Genomic DNA, 16,779 nt, shown 5'->3' with positions numbered 1-16,779 from the left:
CGCTGTTTAAATAATGTTTACCGCAGAACGATTGCACTTTCAAAAACTACCGTTTCTCACTCCAATATAAGAAGAACGATTTAGTTTGTATAACAACTTACGCTTGAATACTTACTTTAGAGTGTTTTACCCCAACGGCAATTAGCCGCTAATGACCGACTTTCTTTATTTCCGGAGTTTAATGCAGTAAAACCGTAAATCCAGGGTTATAAATGTGTCAGGTTTAGCGCCAGAAAGGATTAGGTTTAAAATAAAAAAAAGAAGTATGAATTTTATTTTAAGTAATAGAATATAGGGCTATTTTTATTACCCTACCCCTTTTTTTGATCGAGATTTTACACTTTTCGTCGCTAAGAACAAAAACAAAGAAAATCAAGAAAACCGAAAAATGAAACTGAAGGAATCTCCAGAAATAAGGAGAACTCTTGACTGAATTATTAAAAAACCTAATTAAAAGCTCGACTATTCTGATTGGAGTTGAGAGACAAAGAAGGAATACAACTCTAAAAATAATATTAATCACGAAAACTCTAATTAATGAGTGACCTACCCATTGAATTTACTGAATTAGTCGATCTAACGTCTTTAGGAATTTCCCCTCAATTCCTTGACTTCAGGTCAACCACCTTCGAGAGTGACCATTTCGTCACTGTCAGAGAAACTAAGGACGGTACAAACTCTGTGGCAATCGTGGATTTGACTAAAGGAAATGAAGTGACAAGGAAGAATATGGGCGGTGATTCTGCTATCATGCATCCTTCTCAGATGGTTATTTCCGTCAGAGCAAACGGCACTATCGTACAAATATTCAATTTGGAGACTAAGAGCAAGTTAAAATCTTTTACTTTAGACGAGCCCGTTATTTTTTGGAGATGGTTGAGCGAAAGCACTTTGGGTTTTGTCACAGCAAGATCCATACTGACTTCGAATGTCTTTGATGGTAACGTAAATGCTAAGCCCCAATTACTTACCACGAGACATGCCAACTTGAACAATACACAGATCATTAATTTTGTGGCTAATAAGAACCTTGATTGGTTCGCTGTCGTTGGTATCTTACAAGAAAATGGCCGCATTGCGGGTAGAATTCAATTATTCTCCAAGCAACGTAACATCTCGCAAGCTATCGAAGGCCATGTTGCCATCTTCACTAATATATTGCTGGAGGGCAATGGCACAACCCCAGTACAAGTTTTCGTTACCGGTAACAGAAATGCCACAACAGGTGCTGGCGAATTAAGGATGATCGAGATTGACCATGATGCTTCGTTGCCATCTCAATATCAGAAAAAGACTACCGATATCTTCTTTCCGCCAGATGCAACGAATGATTTCCCTATCGCTGTTCAAGTGTCTGAAAAATACGGCATAATTTACCTATTAACAAAATATGGTTTCATCCACTTGTACGAATTGGAAACCGGTACGAATTTATTTGTTAATAGAATTACTGCAGAGTCTGTATTTACTGCAGCTTCCTACAATCACGACAATGGTATTGCATGCATTAACAAGAAAGGTCAAGTCTTGGCAGTTGAGATTTCTACCTCTCAAATCGTTCCATACATCTTAAACAAATTATCTAACGTTGCACTAGCTTTAACTGTCGCTACAAGAGGTGGTTTGCCCGGTGCAGATGATTTATTTCAAAAGCAGTTTGAATCGTTATTGTTGCAAAATGATTATCAAAATGCAGCTAAAGTTGCAGCTTCTTCTACTTCTTTGAGAAACCAAAATACCATCAACAGGTTGAAAAACATTCAAGCTCCTCCAGGTGCTATTTCTCCTATCCTGTTGTATTTTTCAACGTTACTGGATAAGGGAAAATTAAACAAAGAGGAAACTATTGAATTGGCTAGACCAGTTCTACAACAAGACAGAAAGCAATTGTTCGAAAAATGGTTAAAGGAAGATAAACTAGAATGCTCGGAAGAACTCGGCGACATCGTTAAGCCATTCGACACAACCTTGGCATTAGCTTGTTACTTAAGAGCAAGCGCTCATGCAAAAGTTGTTTCCTGCCTGGCAGAACTGCAACAGTTTGAAAAAATAATTCCATACTGCCAGAAGGTTGGATATCAACCCAACTTTTTAGTGTTGATTTCTTCTCTGATTCGATCATCACCAGATAGAGCTTCTGAGTTCGCAGTATCTCTATTGCAAAATCCAGAAACTGCCTCTCAAATTGACATAGAAAAAATCGCTGATCTATTTTTCTCTCAAAACCATATTCAACAAGGTACATCTCTATTGTTGGACGCCTTGAAGGGAGATACCCCAGACCAAGGTCATTTGCAAACTCGTGTTCTTGAAGTTAATCTACTGCACGCACCTCAAGTTGCTGATGCGATCTTAGGAAACAATATCTTTTCTCATTATGATAAGCCAACCATCGCTTCATTATCCGAGAAGGCGGGGCTATTCCAAAGAGCCTTGGAAAATTACACAGATATCAAGGATATTAAAAGATGCGTTGTTCACACTAACGCTTTGCCCATCGATTGGTTGGTTGGATATTTTGGCAAGTTGAACGTTGAACAGTCTTTAGCCTGCTTAAAAGCCTTGATGGATAACAACATGCAGGCTAATATCCAAACTGTTGTACAGGTGGCCACTAAATTCTCTGACTTAATTGGTTCCTCTACTTTAATCAAATTATTTGAAGACTACAATGCCACGGAGGGTCTATACTACTATTTAGCATCTTTGGTTAATTTAACCGAAGATAAAGATGTCGTTTACAAGTACATCGAAGCCGCTGCTAAAATGAAACAATACAGAGAAATTGAGAGAATTGTTAAGGATAACAATGTGTATGATCCAGAAAGAGTCAAAAATTTCCTAAAAGATGCTAATTTAGAGGACCAATTACCTTTGGTCATAGTTTGCGACCGTTTCGATTTTGTTCATGAAATGATTTTGTTTTTGTACAAATCACAGAATTTAAAATTCATTGAGACTTATGTCCAGCAAGTTAACCCTTCCAAGACTGCGCAAGTTGTTGGTGCCTTGTTAGATATGGACTGTGACCAAAAATTTATCCAGACTTTACTGCAATCTGTTTTAGGTCAAGTACCTATCAATGAATTGACCACTGAAGTTGAAAAGAGAAATAGACTAAAAATATTGCTGCCTTTCTTGGAACAAAGTTTGAGTCAAGGTATCCAAGATCAAGCCGTCTACAATGCATTGGCTAAAATTTATATTGATTCCAATAATTCTCCTGAAAAGTTTTTGAAGGAGAATGACCAATATGATACTCTTGATGTTGGTCATTACTGTGAAAAGAGAGATCCATACCTTGCATATATCGCTTATGAAAAGGGTAAAAATGATGACGACTTAATTAGAATCACTAATGAAAACAGTATGTACAAATACCAGGCCAGGTACTTGTTAGAACGTTCTGATCTAGACTTATGGAACAAAGTTTTAGATCCGGAAAATATTCATAGGAGACAATTGATTGATTCTGTCATTTCCGTCGGCATTCCTGAGCTTACCGATCCTGAACCTGTTTCTTTAACTGTACAAGCATTCATGACTAATGGCTTGAAACTGGAGCTAATTGAGTTGTTGGAAAAAATCATACTGGAACCTTCTCCTTTCAACGAAAATGTTGCCTTACAAGGCCTATTGTTATTGTCCGCCATTAAATATGAGCCTACTAAGGTTTCAAGCTATATTGAAAAATTAGATAACTATGACGCCGACGAGATCGCTCCATTATGCATTGAGCATGATCTTAAGGAGGAAGCTTTCGAAATCTATGATAAACATGAGATGTACAGTAAAGCTTTGAAGGTTTTAATTGAAGACATCATGTCTTTAGATAGAGCTGCGGTTTATGCTGATAAAATCAATACCCCTGAACTATGGTCTCAAATTGGTACTGCCCAGTTGGACGGATTAAGAATTCCTGATGCTATTGAGTCATATATCAAAGCAGAAGATCCTTCCAATTATGAGAATGTGATTGATATTGCCGAACAAGCTGGTAAACAAGAAGAGTTAATCCCATATTTACTAATGGCTAGGAAGACTTTGAAAGAACCAAAGATCGACGGCGCTTTGATCTTGGCGTACGCTGAACTAAATAAAATTCATGAAATTGAAAACTTGTTGGCAGGTTCCAATGTCGCAAACTTGGATCACGTTGGTGATAAGCTGTTTGAAAATGAAGAGTATAAAGCAGCCAGATTGTGTTACTCCGCTGTTTCTAACTACTCAAAACTTGCTTCTACATTGGTTTACTTGGACGATTATCAAGCTGCTGTAGATACTGCTAGAAAAGCCTCAAACATCAAAGTTTGGAAACTGGTTAACGACGCTTGCATTGAAAAGAAAGAGTTCAAATTAGCTCAAATTTGTGGGCTGAACTTGATTGTTCATGCCGAGGAGTTAGATGAACTTGTAGAAAGATACGAATCTAACGGCTACTTCGAGGAATTAATATCACTGTTTGAAGCCGGTTTAGGTTTAGAAAGAGCTCACATGGGTATGTTTACTGAGTTAGCGATTTTGTATTCCAAATATGAACCTGACAAGACCTTCGAACACTTGAAGCTCTTCTGGTCCAGGTTGAATATCCCAAAGGTTATTAGAGCGGTAGAGCAAGCCCACCTCTGGTCAGAACTGGTATTTTTGTACGCTCACTACGATGAATGGGACAATGCTGCCCTAACTTTGATCGAAAAATCAACTAAGGACTTAGATCACGCTTATTTCAAGGAAGTCATTATTAAAGTTTCTAACTTAGAAATTTACTACAAGGCTATCAATTTTTACGTCAAGTTTCACCCATCATTGTTAGTTGACCTTTTGACTGCATTGACTCCACGGCTGGACATTCCAAGAACTGTAAAGATTTTTTCTAAATCAGATAACCTACCTTTAATCAAACCTTTCTTAATCAATGTTTTGCCAAAGAATAACTCGGTCGTCAACCAGGCTTACCACGATCTAATGATTGAAGAAGAAGACTACAAGGCTTTGCAAAATGCTGTTGATTCATACGACAAATTCGACCAATTGGGCTTGGCATCTCGTTTAGAATCTCACAAGTTAATTTTCTTCAAGAAAATAGCGGCATTGTTATACCGTAGGAATAAGAAGTGGGCAAAAAGTCTTTCAATTTTGAAAGAAGAAAAACTCTGGAAAGATGCTATTGAAACAGCAGCTATCTCTCAGGATTCAAGAGTTGTGGAAGATCTAATTACCTATTTTGTTGAAACTGGTAACAGAGAAGCTTTTGTTGCATTGCTATATGCTGCCTACAACTTAGTGAGATTTGACTTTATTTTGGAAATATCATGGATGAACTCTTTGGAAGACTACATCAAACCATATGAAATTTCTGTAAAGAAAGAGCAAAACGATTCTATTAGAAAAATTACTGAAGATTTGGCCGAGAAGTCTGGATCTAATGAAGAAGCAAGGGATGGGCAACCTTTGATGCTGATGAACAGTACAATGAATATACAACCCACCGGATTCTGAAAATTTTGATAAAATAACACCGCTTGTTGTGCTATATATATCGTTTCTTACTGTCATTGCTTTATTTTAAGAACTTTTGATTATCTGAGGGGATTTCAAAATACTAAAAAAAAGTAAAGACCTTATGAATTTTATATTTCTATTATTGTTTTTGAAAATATTTCCAAACATTAAAATTGTAAACTACAAATAATAGATACAAGCAATAAATAGAGGGACTATAACCATTTGTTTCAACATATATACTGCTATATCAACTTGTGTTCAACTTTGATAAAAAATCTTTTATTTTGTAAACATCATGGCTTTTTGCCGTAAACCAGACATTATCAGTCCGTTTGCACATATGTTAAATGTTATTTCTACGTACTATTATTATCCTGGATACGTAAAAGTAAGCCTTCGTTGAATTAGTTAGATTCCATTAAAAGCAGGTAAGTATAATAGAGTCTAGTCTCTAAAGTTTGCACCCCTGTCAGCTCTAGCAGCCTTTTTCTCTAATTCGTCCCAATCTTCACCTTCTTCACTTTCATCGCCGCTATAGTCCTCACTTTCATCACCGCTAATATCATCGTCCACCTCAGATCCTTCTTCATCTTCAGAAAAAGCACTTTCATCACTTACGTCGTCTTCAGAAGCCTCATATTCACTAACTTCTTCCTCACTTTCATCAGATGCTTCATCATCAGAACCAGTAGCCAGGAAGTTCCAGCCACCGTCCAAGAAAAACTGGTATGGATCATCTTGTAAAGACTTCATAATTGTAGCCCAATTCAAATTGATCGTTGAAACAGTGTAGGGAATGTCCATGTCTGTCAACCATTGCTTTAAGAAATCTAAAGATTCTATTGGAACCGTATTGATGTGTGTAACGGGCTTATTAAAATCTTTATAAACGAAAACCATGTCGAAGTTCTTCAAGCCAAATTGAACTCTCTCTAAAATACAGATTTCAACCTCCTCCAGATTAATGACCAAAAACGGTGGTTCAATCAATTGAACCAAACAATCTGTAGTTGGCATACAAAAAACTGCCGATCTATTGGGAACACCTTGAAAGCCTAAATCTCTGAACGTATTCTCCACAGTCAGTAAACCGTTCGATGCCTCTGCAATTGCATCTGCAAAATACTTAAATTCTTTATCAAGCGCAGCTCGCTTTCTTCTTTCTTCTTGCTCTTGTTCTAGTTCATCCTCATCACCATATCTTCTAAATCTGGATTGGCCGCGTCTTCCACCTCCAGTCTCATCAACAGACATGTCAGAAGCTTCGCGATAAAATTGAACGTCTTGAATTTTCTTTTTACCCATTAAAATCGGGTTCTTCAAATGAATATGAATGACAACAATTAGTTCACCCTTACAAGATTGGAAAATTAGATTTTTGATGTTGGAAAACAATATATCAATTCTACTATCGGTCCTCAATGGTGACTGGAATCTAATACCATTTTCATGAATAAAGACTGTACTTGGAACACGTTTTGTATCAGGATTTGGTCTGACAAAAATTTGATCCAGTCTTTTTGTTCTTCCCGTTTTATTTTCAATCAACTTATCTTGTTGAACAACATCAGCAAGTGCTTTACGTTCTTGCTCCCTCTTCGTTGCTTCTTTTTTTAAATCGGCGATTTGTTTGAAGGTTTCGCTCATGCGATCACCATCCTTAGATCTTAAAGTGATTGAACGTACAAATTGATTATCAGAAGATTCCTCGTATGGCAATTCTTCTACTTTCTTAGAAATACCGCCAGAAGACCCCGGTGAATTGAAGTTCAAACGTAAATACGTATATTCGCCTTCTTCGTTCTTAGAACCATTCTTATATGAGTTTATATGGAATGGAACTGGCCTGCCATAAATGGGTAGAATAATTGTCTGGCTTTTCCAGTCAACGTGGATTCTTAGGTCACGAATATTAGTTGGTAGTTGTGAATCCCGAACATAGGATTCATATTTTTTGAAGTATTGACGAGGTTCGCTATCTGGACCATTGGCATCAGCAGCGCTAAATCTCAGTAATCCATTTTTCTCTAATTTTTCGTGCAGTTTCTTTTGGTTTTCTTTACGAATTTGTTCCTTTTGAGCGTCTTCAGCACCACCACGAGCCTCACCACGTAACTTCGTTCTTAAAATTTTGGAATTTCTATCTGGTTTACTAGGAACCTTAGTGGATGGCGAAGATTTCTTTTTATTATTGTCTTCCTCCTCGTTATTGAAATAAAAAGAAATTTGTGATTTAGCTTTAGTGTAATTTGTTAGAAATCGTAAAGGCTCTGCTTCGTCAACTGGAATCTGGACTGTATCAGCTAGTTGTAAGGCATAATTGCTATCACTTTGAGAATCTTTCAGATTATTAAAACCGAACGAAAGGTTAAAGCAATCGCCACGTTGGATCTTACGATAATCATTCTTAACGTTAAGTATAAAGTTGGAATCCCTAAATTCAAGACCGATCAACGAGCCAATGTTTTTAGTAAAATTGGGTACTAATTCAGGCTTGGATTTTTCAATGAAAGCGATAACTAACTCATACACTTCTTTTGGCGTACGACCAGCCGTTAAAATATTCGTTACAATCTCTTTCTGTAGAGTTAGTAAAAAATCGTAGTTATTAACCATTTCTTCGGATGGATCGATCAAAAAGGTCCTGGTAATATTGGAGCAGTAATTATTGTAACGGATACCACATGAAGCTAAAATACAACCGTTACCATACAACTGGTCGTTGGTGGAACGGGCAGAAACCCTAAGGTCAAACTTTTTCCCTGACTGAATGATAGGAGAATAAGTCCAATCCAATAAATCAAAGTTGAACTTGTGATTTGGCGGGCACAATGCGCTCAAATCAGGACTTAGTTGTTTCAAAAATTTAACATCATCAATTTTATTCTCAATTTTGTCTGATAATTTGGCATTGGTGATCTTCAATTCTTCGTCAACGGCACGAACCATTTCATTAGATAAAAGATCCATGAATTTATCAGATCCTTTACTGGAAACAGACAAATATGCTTGTTCATTTGCATCCTTAACTTCCCAAACTTTGGAGAGACCAAGAGAGATATCAATGACATTGAATTCGTTTTCCTTCACAGCTGCCTCCCATATTGGGTTCCATTCCGTCATAAATTTGCCTTGATAAGAGTCCTTTTCAGGAATACCGACTGTTTTACCAGAACTATTGATTAAAGCTATAACATCATCAAACAACTTCTTATTATGTTCTGGTTCTTTATTGTTTCTCTGCCATAATTCAAGTGTAATTTTACTTTCAGAGTCTTTGAATAGGTCAACTGCCTTTTGTAAATGCTTGGCCTTGGCAGAACTGGTGACAATAATAAGCTTTCCAGGAACTAATGCAATCAAGGTAGCCGGAAATTCATAGCCCAATAACCAGTTATGCAGAATGGTCGTCTTCTGGTACGGATTTTCTGCATTGGACGAACCCAAAACGAACAGTAAAGAATTTGGAGAACCATCGAACTCGTTATATTTGGAATACAATGATTCAATTCTTTTCTTGAATATGTCGAAATTAATATTCAGTTCTTCCATACTAGTCTAAATATACGGAGCCGTTTAGAAAAGATAAAATATCACAAAGCTGAAATAGTTGAACTTTTTGGACCTTTTAGTTCGGTAGTCCTTTTGGTAACTTTGTTCCTATTCCTGCCAATATTTGAATTTACTATTTTTCATTTTCAGTAAAAGTGGCGATTTTTTTCGTTCTTAGAAAAAGGTCACGCGACTTCCGGGTACTGGCCTCGTAATCTGTGACAATAATAAACATTGTAGAAGCTTGAACTTTACTAATGGATCATTATATTATTTGTTTATGCATATCTGCTCAGGCTGAAGCGGGAATAGAGGTCTACACTTTAGAGCTGCTAAAAATATCTACAAGAAATATCACGTTTCAAGCGTACAAATCCCGGATTACGAGGACTCTATGGGCGCATAAAGGATTTGCGTCACGTATTTCTGTTTGTATCGAACGATGGAAGCTACGCAAAGGGTATTATGTTTAATACTACTGGTAATCAGATGGTTCAGCACCACATGGTTTGGAATGGGCAAAGCCCCCGAGTTGTTTTCGTTGAATTGGTCCTGTGTCATATAGTATTTATTCAAGATGACATTCTCCAATTGAGGAGGTAATAGGGGCGGTGTTAACCATGAGGTATCGTTGTGATTTTGCTCTCGGTCCAGAGTGTAATAGTACCGTTCCATTACGGATGGGTCAGAAAACACAGCAGGAATGTCAGCAGTGTATTCCTGGGGAGGTCTGGGGGAGAAATCTTCATGAAACCTTGTATATCCGTCACCAAAGTCGTCTGGATCCTTACCAATTTGCAAGGCAATGGACGATCGATCGCTGGTGGGGGCTTGTATGGAATACTCTTTCTTAGACTTTCTTTTTCCGTCTGTTGCTTTTTTTTCTGGCTCCCTGACTTCAATGTAATTAACAAAGTTTCCCATCTGATCCGTAGCCGTAGGCAAGAAGTCGCTGACTCTAAGCTCATTATCCACTACAAATCTGAACCTGTGTGTACCTGGAAGCAGCCTTAGTTTAACATGAAAAGCCCCGCTGTGTTTAGAATCAGGTATCAAACCAATCATTTTCCTCCATTTGGTAAACGAACCTGTCACGTAAACCTTCGAACCACCTTGCTGCCACTTTATCTCCACAGGCACCATTAATGAGCTCTTGATTTCAGTGGAGCCTTCCAACCGTTCTTTGCTATCCATTTGCTGCCGACCTTTCCGCGCCGGCGAGTAAGGGGTCGATGGGTCAACACCAGCACTAGTATCTTGTCTGGATCCTGTCGTTTGGGCAACGATATCTCCGCTTTCATTATCGCTAGTAGAGGAAGACTCCGATTCAGTGTCCATCGCTGTTTCCACTACAGATAGCTCTGGCATAGCGGGTTCGTCCTCTTCACGCAATAGCAACGTGGATTTCTTCTTTGTCATAGACCCTTCCCCTGGTAGCTTTTCCACGTCTTTCGAACATGAAGAGCCATTCAAGCTTAGCTCAGTAACTTTCTTGCTTACCGCATCCATCTCTTGCGGCTCACTGCCTTGACTATTACCTGCTTTTTCAGTAGCCCCATTCATTATAATTGTGCGACTCTTTCCGATCGTTTGGTTTTGATGAGTGGGATAACTTGTTGTGGTACCCATAGAAGCTACTGGCTGCTCTTATTACTATTGAAAAAGCACAAGTGTCTCATCAACTCTCCCTTTCTCCCATAAAACATGTGTTTTTATCTATTTATTCCCCCAAAAGATTCTGACGATCCGAAAACGCAAGGTAAATCGTAACTCGGTCCAAGGGAGCAGCAAGACAAAAGGCGTATAGCGGCCGTAGTTCTCTACAGATAAATGTGTTACTGGAAAATGTTAGTCTAAATGACTCTTGATGACGATATAGATTCGTGTGATGCATGTTTTCTATTTAATCTATCTATGTAAGTGCGCGTTAGATGCTAATTTTGTTTCATGAAAGTTCGTTAGAGGAGAAACTGGTGATAAAGAGGACTTTTGAAGGTTAGGCTCATTTCGGACCATTGAAGACATCGATTTGTTTCAATAAGTTACGTACAGGAGGTAGTTTTACTCCTGACAGTTTTTTTCTGCTTTTACTAACTTCATGACCTAGCGATTCGCTCTCCTCCTCTTCATTGCCGCTGCTGCTGCTGTTGTTTGTGTCTTCTTCTTTCTCTTGAGGAATTTCAAATTTAGCTCTTTCCCTTCTGGATTTGGTGGTATACCTATTAGAATCCAGGTAGACAGACCCAAGTTCTTTGGCCATGGCGAGGTGAGAAGGAGCACTGCTAAAAGGTAAAGAGATAGCGCTGCTAGATGCTGAAGTATGGCAGGAATCACTTGGTGAAGATGGTGATTCCATTGTGATCGAGGTGGCACTCACAGGTGTTCTTCTCTGTAATGTAGATAATGCTGATGCAAGAGAACTTGCGAAAGTTTTCTGTTGCTTAGCAACAGAAGGGCTAGTAGACTGATGATGATACTGCTGTGGGACATGTTGCTGATGCAAGTACCCGTCATTCGGAGAATTTGGTACCGAGCGAGGAGTGTTTATACGAACATTCATGTTCGAGAAAACGGATGAAACGTCGCTATTTGACTGTATGGAGCCAATGGAGCTCTGAAAGGAAGTGAAAGATTGCGATGGAACAGGCGTGTATGATGTAGATATGGGCATTGGAGAGGTTGCAGTCTGGAAAGATGCTGCAGAGGCATGCATAGGAGCCGGTTGCGCCATAATGGGTATCATCATAGGGTGCACAGCATTAGGGGCATGTATAATATTACTGCCACCAACCGTTTGCACGTTGATGGCCATATTTGCTGGTAAAACTTGCGGTATTGGTTGATGGATCATCACACCTGATGCAATTGTAGGTATACCGCTTACTGTCAAGAATTCCTGTTTCTGTACACTGGATTTCTTCAATCTCCTTTGAGATTGCCCTGTATGCGTTCTCATATGCCTTTTCAGTTCGTCGCTTCTACTAAAGCTTTTCCCGCAGCCAGGAAATGCGCAATGGTGAGGTTTTTCACCGGTGTGTGTTCTCAAGTGTCTCTTTTTATGTTCCAAACGATGGAAACCACGATGACAGGTATCACATCTAAAAGGTCTGTTTTCGTTATCTACTGGAAAGGTGGTTTGCTTTTTAGGCATTTTTCTTCTTTTCTTTCTTTCAAGTGTGTTTTATTATATCACTATGAAAATTCAAAAAAATTTTAACCCACTGTACAAGTTAAGCTACGTAATGACAAAGATACAAATACAAGTGAGCACACAATTCGATACGCATAACCTAAGGTACATCTCACTAGAAACAGGTTTCTCAATTGCTTATATACCAGAGGCGCCTTTGGTCTGGAGTGATTATCGGAAAAACTTACTCAAACGGATCATTTGCCGTGGTCTCGTACGGGATTTTTCTCAGCGGCATATAAGTTAGAGTTAGAACTTCAGTTTTGCGGGTGCTCCGCGGATGTCTGCTTCGGATAAATTTTCGGATGAGCCCAAAAGGTGGAGGCGGGGTTTCTTATCCCGGCTTTTTTTCTTCTTCGTATGAGCCTATCAATCTTTAACTCTCGTTATACGTTAAAGTCAATGGGGAAAGGGGAGAGTTGGTTGACGTTAGCACCGCAGGGGGCAGTAGGGCACTGCATCACATCGCCACAGCTTATTGGGCCATACGGTAGAGATGATGGTCACTTGTAAATCCACTCAGCAAATGCCATCGTATGTCTTCGTGCTTATCAACTCAGATGTGATCACATTACGATAATGCTATCATAAGGGTACAAATCAGAGAACATACTCAATATGGTCGCTTCCAAAACTCCTCTCGAGAGCCATGAAATATATTATACTTTTTCCCTTTACAAGTGGGGGAAGGAGAGAGCGAGAGTCGTTTTTTTTTACTTCCTTGGAACCGAGAACGGTAATTTCCGTAAGTAGAACGCAACTACTGTATTGAGCGAGTTTGTAACCCGAAACACGCTTTATTGCAGATTTAGAAATAATTGTATTCATGGTAAGTAAACTAATACAAAGAAAGAAACAGAACAACAAAAAAAACACTGACAGGAAATGAATCATTCTCGTACCCACCCTTGCATACGTAAACAGCCTTCCTTCTCCGGCTTTCCCCTCATCTCGCCTCGGATAAACCTTCAAAACCCGCACTTTCGGAAAAACTTCGAATATAAACCATAATAGAAATCGTATCCGAGTAGCTACGTGAAAATACGTAGAGCGGGCGCATTGAATGGATGGAAAATAATCCGGGCGGTTACTAAATCGTCCAACATTACTCAGGTCTATGGAAATAACGTACCCGTGTGCTTTCTAGCTCGTGCAAAGAAGGAATACAATGATCGTAAAGGAAAAAAATCATATTCTTGTCTTCAGATCTCGCAAATATGATCGTTAGGAATGCTGAACGTGTTCTTTAGAGGCATACATGGGTTTATACATTTTTTTTTTGGCGATGAGGGATAACAATAGATAACTTAAAAGGTATATGTACTTGATTGTGTTTATAAAAGCATTATTAACGGATTATATGTAGGCAGAATATGCATGAAACCACGCGACCTTTTTGTAGGGCACAAATTATTAACAGCAGTTACTAGATTTCTTCTTCTTATCCTGATTTGGTGCCGGTGTTAAGCTAATGGTCGGGCCTTTTGGACCGCCGTTAGAGCTTGTGTTGTTGGTACCTGTCCCGTTCAAGTCAACCTGATGTTTGCTCACCATTTGGAAAATAGCTATGATCAGTTCTCTAAACGCCCTATCTACATTGTCGCTATTTAAAGCACTTGTTTCAGTGAATAACATTTGGTTTTCCATGGCAAAATTTTTCGCTTCATCCGTAGGTACTGCTCTTAAATGAGCCAAATCTGATTTGTTCCCTATCAATCCAACAGCAACATTGTCGTCGGCATTCTCCCTTAGTTCGGTAAGCCAATGGTTGCAATTCTCGTAGGAACTCGATTTGCTTATATCATACACTATTAGGGCACCCACAGCTCCACGATAATACGCAGAAGTGATGGCTCTGTAACGTTCTTGTCCTGCAGTGTCCCAAATCTGCGCTTTTATCTTCTTGTTTTCAACTTCAATGGTTCTTGTCGCAAATTCCACGCCAATTGTAGATTTGGATTCAATGTTGAATTCATCTGTTGTGAATCTCGACAACAGATTCGATTTACCCACGCCGGAGTCCCCAATCAAAACTATCTTGAACAAATAATCATAGTCGTATCCGTAATCTTCGTTGCTCATTCTTGCAAATCAATGTGCTTGGTTTGCTCTTTGTCACCACGCTTTACCTTCTTTCCAGCGCCCACCCTGTAATGGCCCGCTTTAATACTAATTGATATATTTGTCTTTATTGTGTTGCGCGTTCTTATGGACGCCGCGCCGTACTATATTATATTATACAATGTTTTATTGCATTCTTATACTGTAAACTATAGATCAGAAGCTGAGTTTCTCCAGAGCCCTCAGTTTTAAGGCTGCACCATCGTTCGAAGTGTCATTCTCAATTGCTACTTGAGCTCTGCTTTTCTCCAGACCTTCCAGCAACATGCATGCCTTGCAAATGTTATTCGACGACAGATATCCACATTTAGTACAGCGATTGCCGTCAACAAACTTGACAACTCTCTTCTTCGCGTTGGATTTCTTGGCTTTTAAAACCAAGTTTTCCCCACTTTGAATAATGTCTATAATGCAACTGGGTCTTACTGCCTCCAGGTTCTTCATATATTCTCTTGCAGTACCTCTAAAGGCTTCTGGCGCATATGTACATTCTGTGGAAAAGTAGTCCAGTTTCATGTAATGTGCATACAGGACAATCTCCTTTTGATAAGAATATTTAAAAGGTTTTGATCTCTTGATCGGTGACCCACTACTTTGTGTGATGATCGCAGTTGATTTCTCTAATCTTGCCACATCGCCTCGTAGAATATTCATTAGCACTGTCTCAGCCATATCATCTGCATTGTGACCTGTGACAACATGCGATATCCCCAGCTTTGCTGCACCACGATCCAGTGACTGTCTTCTGAAAACACCACAATACGTGCAGCTGTTCCTTATTCCCGCAACAGACACAATCTCGTCCATCGTCCAATCATAGAGGTCTTTAAAGGAGAAAATCTCCAAGGGCAGCCCGTACTGCTTTTGGTTTCTCTTCACTGTAGCCAAGGAATCATCTCTGTATCCAACAATCCCTTCGTCAATACTCAACAGTACAATCTCGATGCCATAATCGTAGCGGTCATTCAAAAGCTTTAACATATGTGCTAGCACCGTGGAGTCCTTACCACCGGAGGCACCCACAGCTATCCGTTCTCCCCTTTGGAATAGCTTATTTGCCACAATGGTGTTATGGATCTCCGTCTCGAACACCAGACAAAAACATTGTTTGCAAAGTTTAGACAAGTTCTTCGGTCTTCTAATGAGGGCCTTTCTTGAATGGCACAGCTCGCACAGCTGTGATACCTTTACTTTCGTCGGCCTATTCACAGGATCTGAAGGAGCAGTAAATGACATCACACTTGATTAGCTTTACTCTGACCTTTACATCTCATCGCTAAAATTTTCAACTTCTCCATTTTAATTTTTTATTTGTTCAAGAGGATGCTTTTAAATCCGTGACCCGGAGGAGAAGGCCTTTATTTCAAGCACTATTGTTGAATTGCCTCGCCTTCCTGTTGGCTATCTGTAATCTTCTACCAGTGTTGTCAACGTCATCTTCGAGGACCGTGAGTAACTCATTTTGTGTCTGCAATTCTTCGTTCATCTCCAAGGCCAATCCACGTTGAGCCTGGATAATTCGGTGCAATGCGATCAACTCCTGTTCTTGGTCACGTACCATTTGCACCTGTCCCTGTTGCAAATCGTTATTGGTTCTTCCTTGAGCATCCGTAGTAGGAGAGGTCCCACTCGTAGCGACCCCCAAGAGCCGTCCACGGTCCTGAGTGATGTTTGTTGTACCAATATTATCACATTCTTTAAGTAGCGATCTCAATAGAGCAGCGCGTCGGGTTACTTCCATGCTTGGGAGTAACTTCCTTTGTGCATCCCGTTCTAGTCTCTCTCGTAACTTGTGGAGCTTTGTCCGTGCTCTTAGTGCGCCATGTACACTGGGCGTGCCATCACTTTCCTCATCTAAATCCAGCTTGACATCTCGTATCATTTCGCCCCATTCTACTTCGTCATCAATACTTTGACGTTGCTCTGACTTTTCTTGAGAAACTTTTGGCGTTGACAACTGCAAGAAGTCTTGTGCGATTTTTGTGTCCCTCCATCGAGAATCAAAGCGGTCGTTATATAGTTCATTGAGAAACCTCTCTAGCCCAATACGTCTTTCGTCAATCATTTCTGGATCGTCATACCTTCTTTGCCACATTCTGTCTAACACACTGGGTTTTTCGGGGAAATCGTACGGAATGGTACTTCCAACTTGCTTCTCTAATTGTGTTTTCAGTTTCCAGAATTCAGAATACCTCTTGTATAAGTGTTTGTTTGGCGTACTAATTCCATATAGAACATATTTAGGCTTGATTTCAACATTATCCACCTGAATTCTTATCTTGTCACTCATCATGCCTGCTGGACTAGTTGCTACCAATGTTGGCCACCAACCCTTTTATGATTCTATTGTTTGTTTTTGTTTTTGTTTTGGCTAGTCAGTCTATTCAAATCTTATGCGGAAAAAAAAAATA

The 16,779-nt window shown here is 39.3% G+C and overlaps 7 protein-coding genes across 7 annotated transcripts; 1 reads left to right on the top strand and 6 right to left on the bottom strand.

The window, feature by feature from the left end:
* Positions 1-537: 537 nt before the first annotated feature.
* Positions 538-5,499, top strand: CHC1 (clathrin heavy chain; the record flags this gene model as incomplete). The annotated part of the gene is made up of 1 exon (XM_056222518.1): positions 538-5,499. One exon carries the CDS (start codon positions 538-540, stop codon positions 5,497-5,499), a length of 4,962 nt encoding a protein of 1,653 aa, XP_056082201.1.
* A 450-nt stretch (positions 5,500-5,949) lies between these two features.
* Positions 5,950-9,057, bottom strand: SPT16 (chromatin-remodeling protein SPT16; the record flags this gene model as incomplete). Its single annotated transcript, XM_056222517.1, has 1 exon — positions 5,950-9,057. The coding sequence occupies one exon, from the start codon at positions 9,055-9,057 to the stop codon at positions 5,950-5,952; it is 3,108 nt and encodes a 1,035-aa protein (XP_056082200.1).
* A 381-nt stretch (positions 9,058-9,438) lies between these two features.
* Positions 9,439-10,686, bottom strand: SIP2 (Sip2p; the record flags this gene model as incomplete). Its single annotated transcript, XM_056222516.1, has 1 exon — positions 9,439-10,686. One exon carries the CDS (start codon positions 10,684-10,686, stop codon positions 9,439-9,441), a length of 1,248 nt encoding a protein of 415 aa, XP_056082199.1.
* A 373-nt stretch (positions 10,687-11,059) lies between these two features.
* On the bottom strand, positions 11,060-12,208 carry MIG2 (Mig2p; the record flags this gene model as incomplete). The annotated part of the gene is made up of 1 exon (XM_056222515.1): positions 11,060-12,208. The coding sequence occupies one exon, from the start codon at positions 12,206-12,208 to the stop codon at positions 11,060-11,062; it is 1,149 nt and encodes a 382-aa protein (XP_056082198.1).
* Positions 12,209-13,660: 1,452 nt separating this feature from the next.
* Positions 13,661-14,329, bottom strand: YPT32 (Rab family GTPase YPT32; the record flags this gene model as incomplete). Its single annotated transcript, XM_056222514.1, has 1 exon — positions 13,661-14,329. One exon carries the CDS (start codon positions 14,327-14,329, stop codon positions 13,661-13,663), a length of 669 nt encoding a protein of 222 aa, XP_056082197.1.
* Positions 14,330-14,524: 195 nt separating this feature from the next.
* Positions 14,525-15,604, bottom strand: NCS6 (Ncs6p; the record flags this gene model as incomplete). Its single annotated transcript, XM_056222513.1, has 1 exon — positions 14,525-15,604. One exon carries the CDS (start codon positions 15,602-15,604, stop codon positions 14,525-14,527), a length of 1,080 nt encoding a protein of 359 aa, XP_056082196.1.
* A 127-nt stretch (positions 15,605-15,731) lies between these two features.
* Positions 15,732-16,658, bottom strand: VAM7 (Vam7p; the record flags this gene model as incomplete). Its single annotated transcript, XM_056222512.1, has 1 exon — positions 15,732-16,658. One exon carries the CDS (start codon positions 16,656-16,658, stop codon positions 15,732-15,734), a length of 927 nt encoding a protein of 308 aa, XP_056082195.1.
* Positions 16,659-16,779: the final 121 nt, after the last annotated feature.

This window comes from Saccharomyces mikatae, assembly GCF_947241705.1.
Source record: "Saccharomyces mikatae IFO 1815 strain IFO1815 genome assembly, chromosome: 7".
In the NCBI taxonomy this organism is placed as follows: domain Eukaryota; kingdom Fungi; phylum Ascomycota; class Saccharomycetes; order Saccharomycetales; family Saccharomycetaceae; genus Saccharomyces; species Saccharomyces mikatae.
The sequence above is the reverse complement of the archived record's forward strand: the minus strand, read 5'-3'. Positions and strand labels throughout refer to the sequence as shown.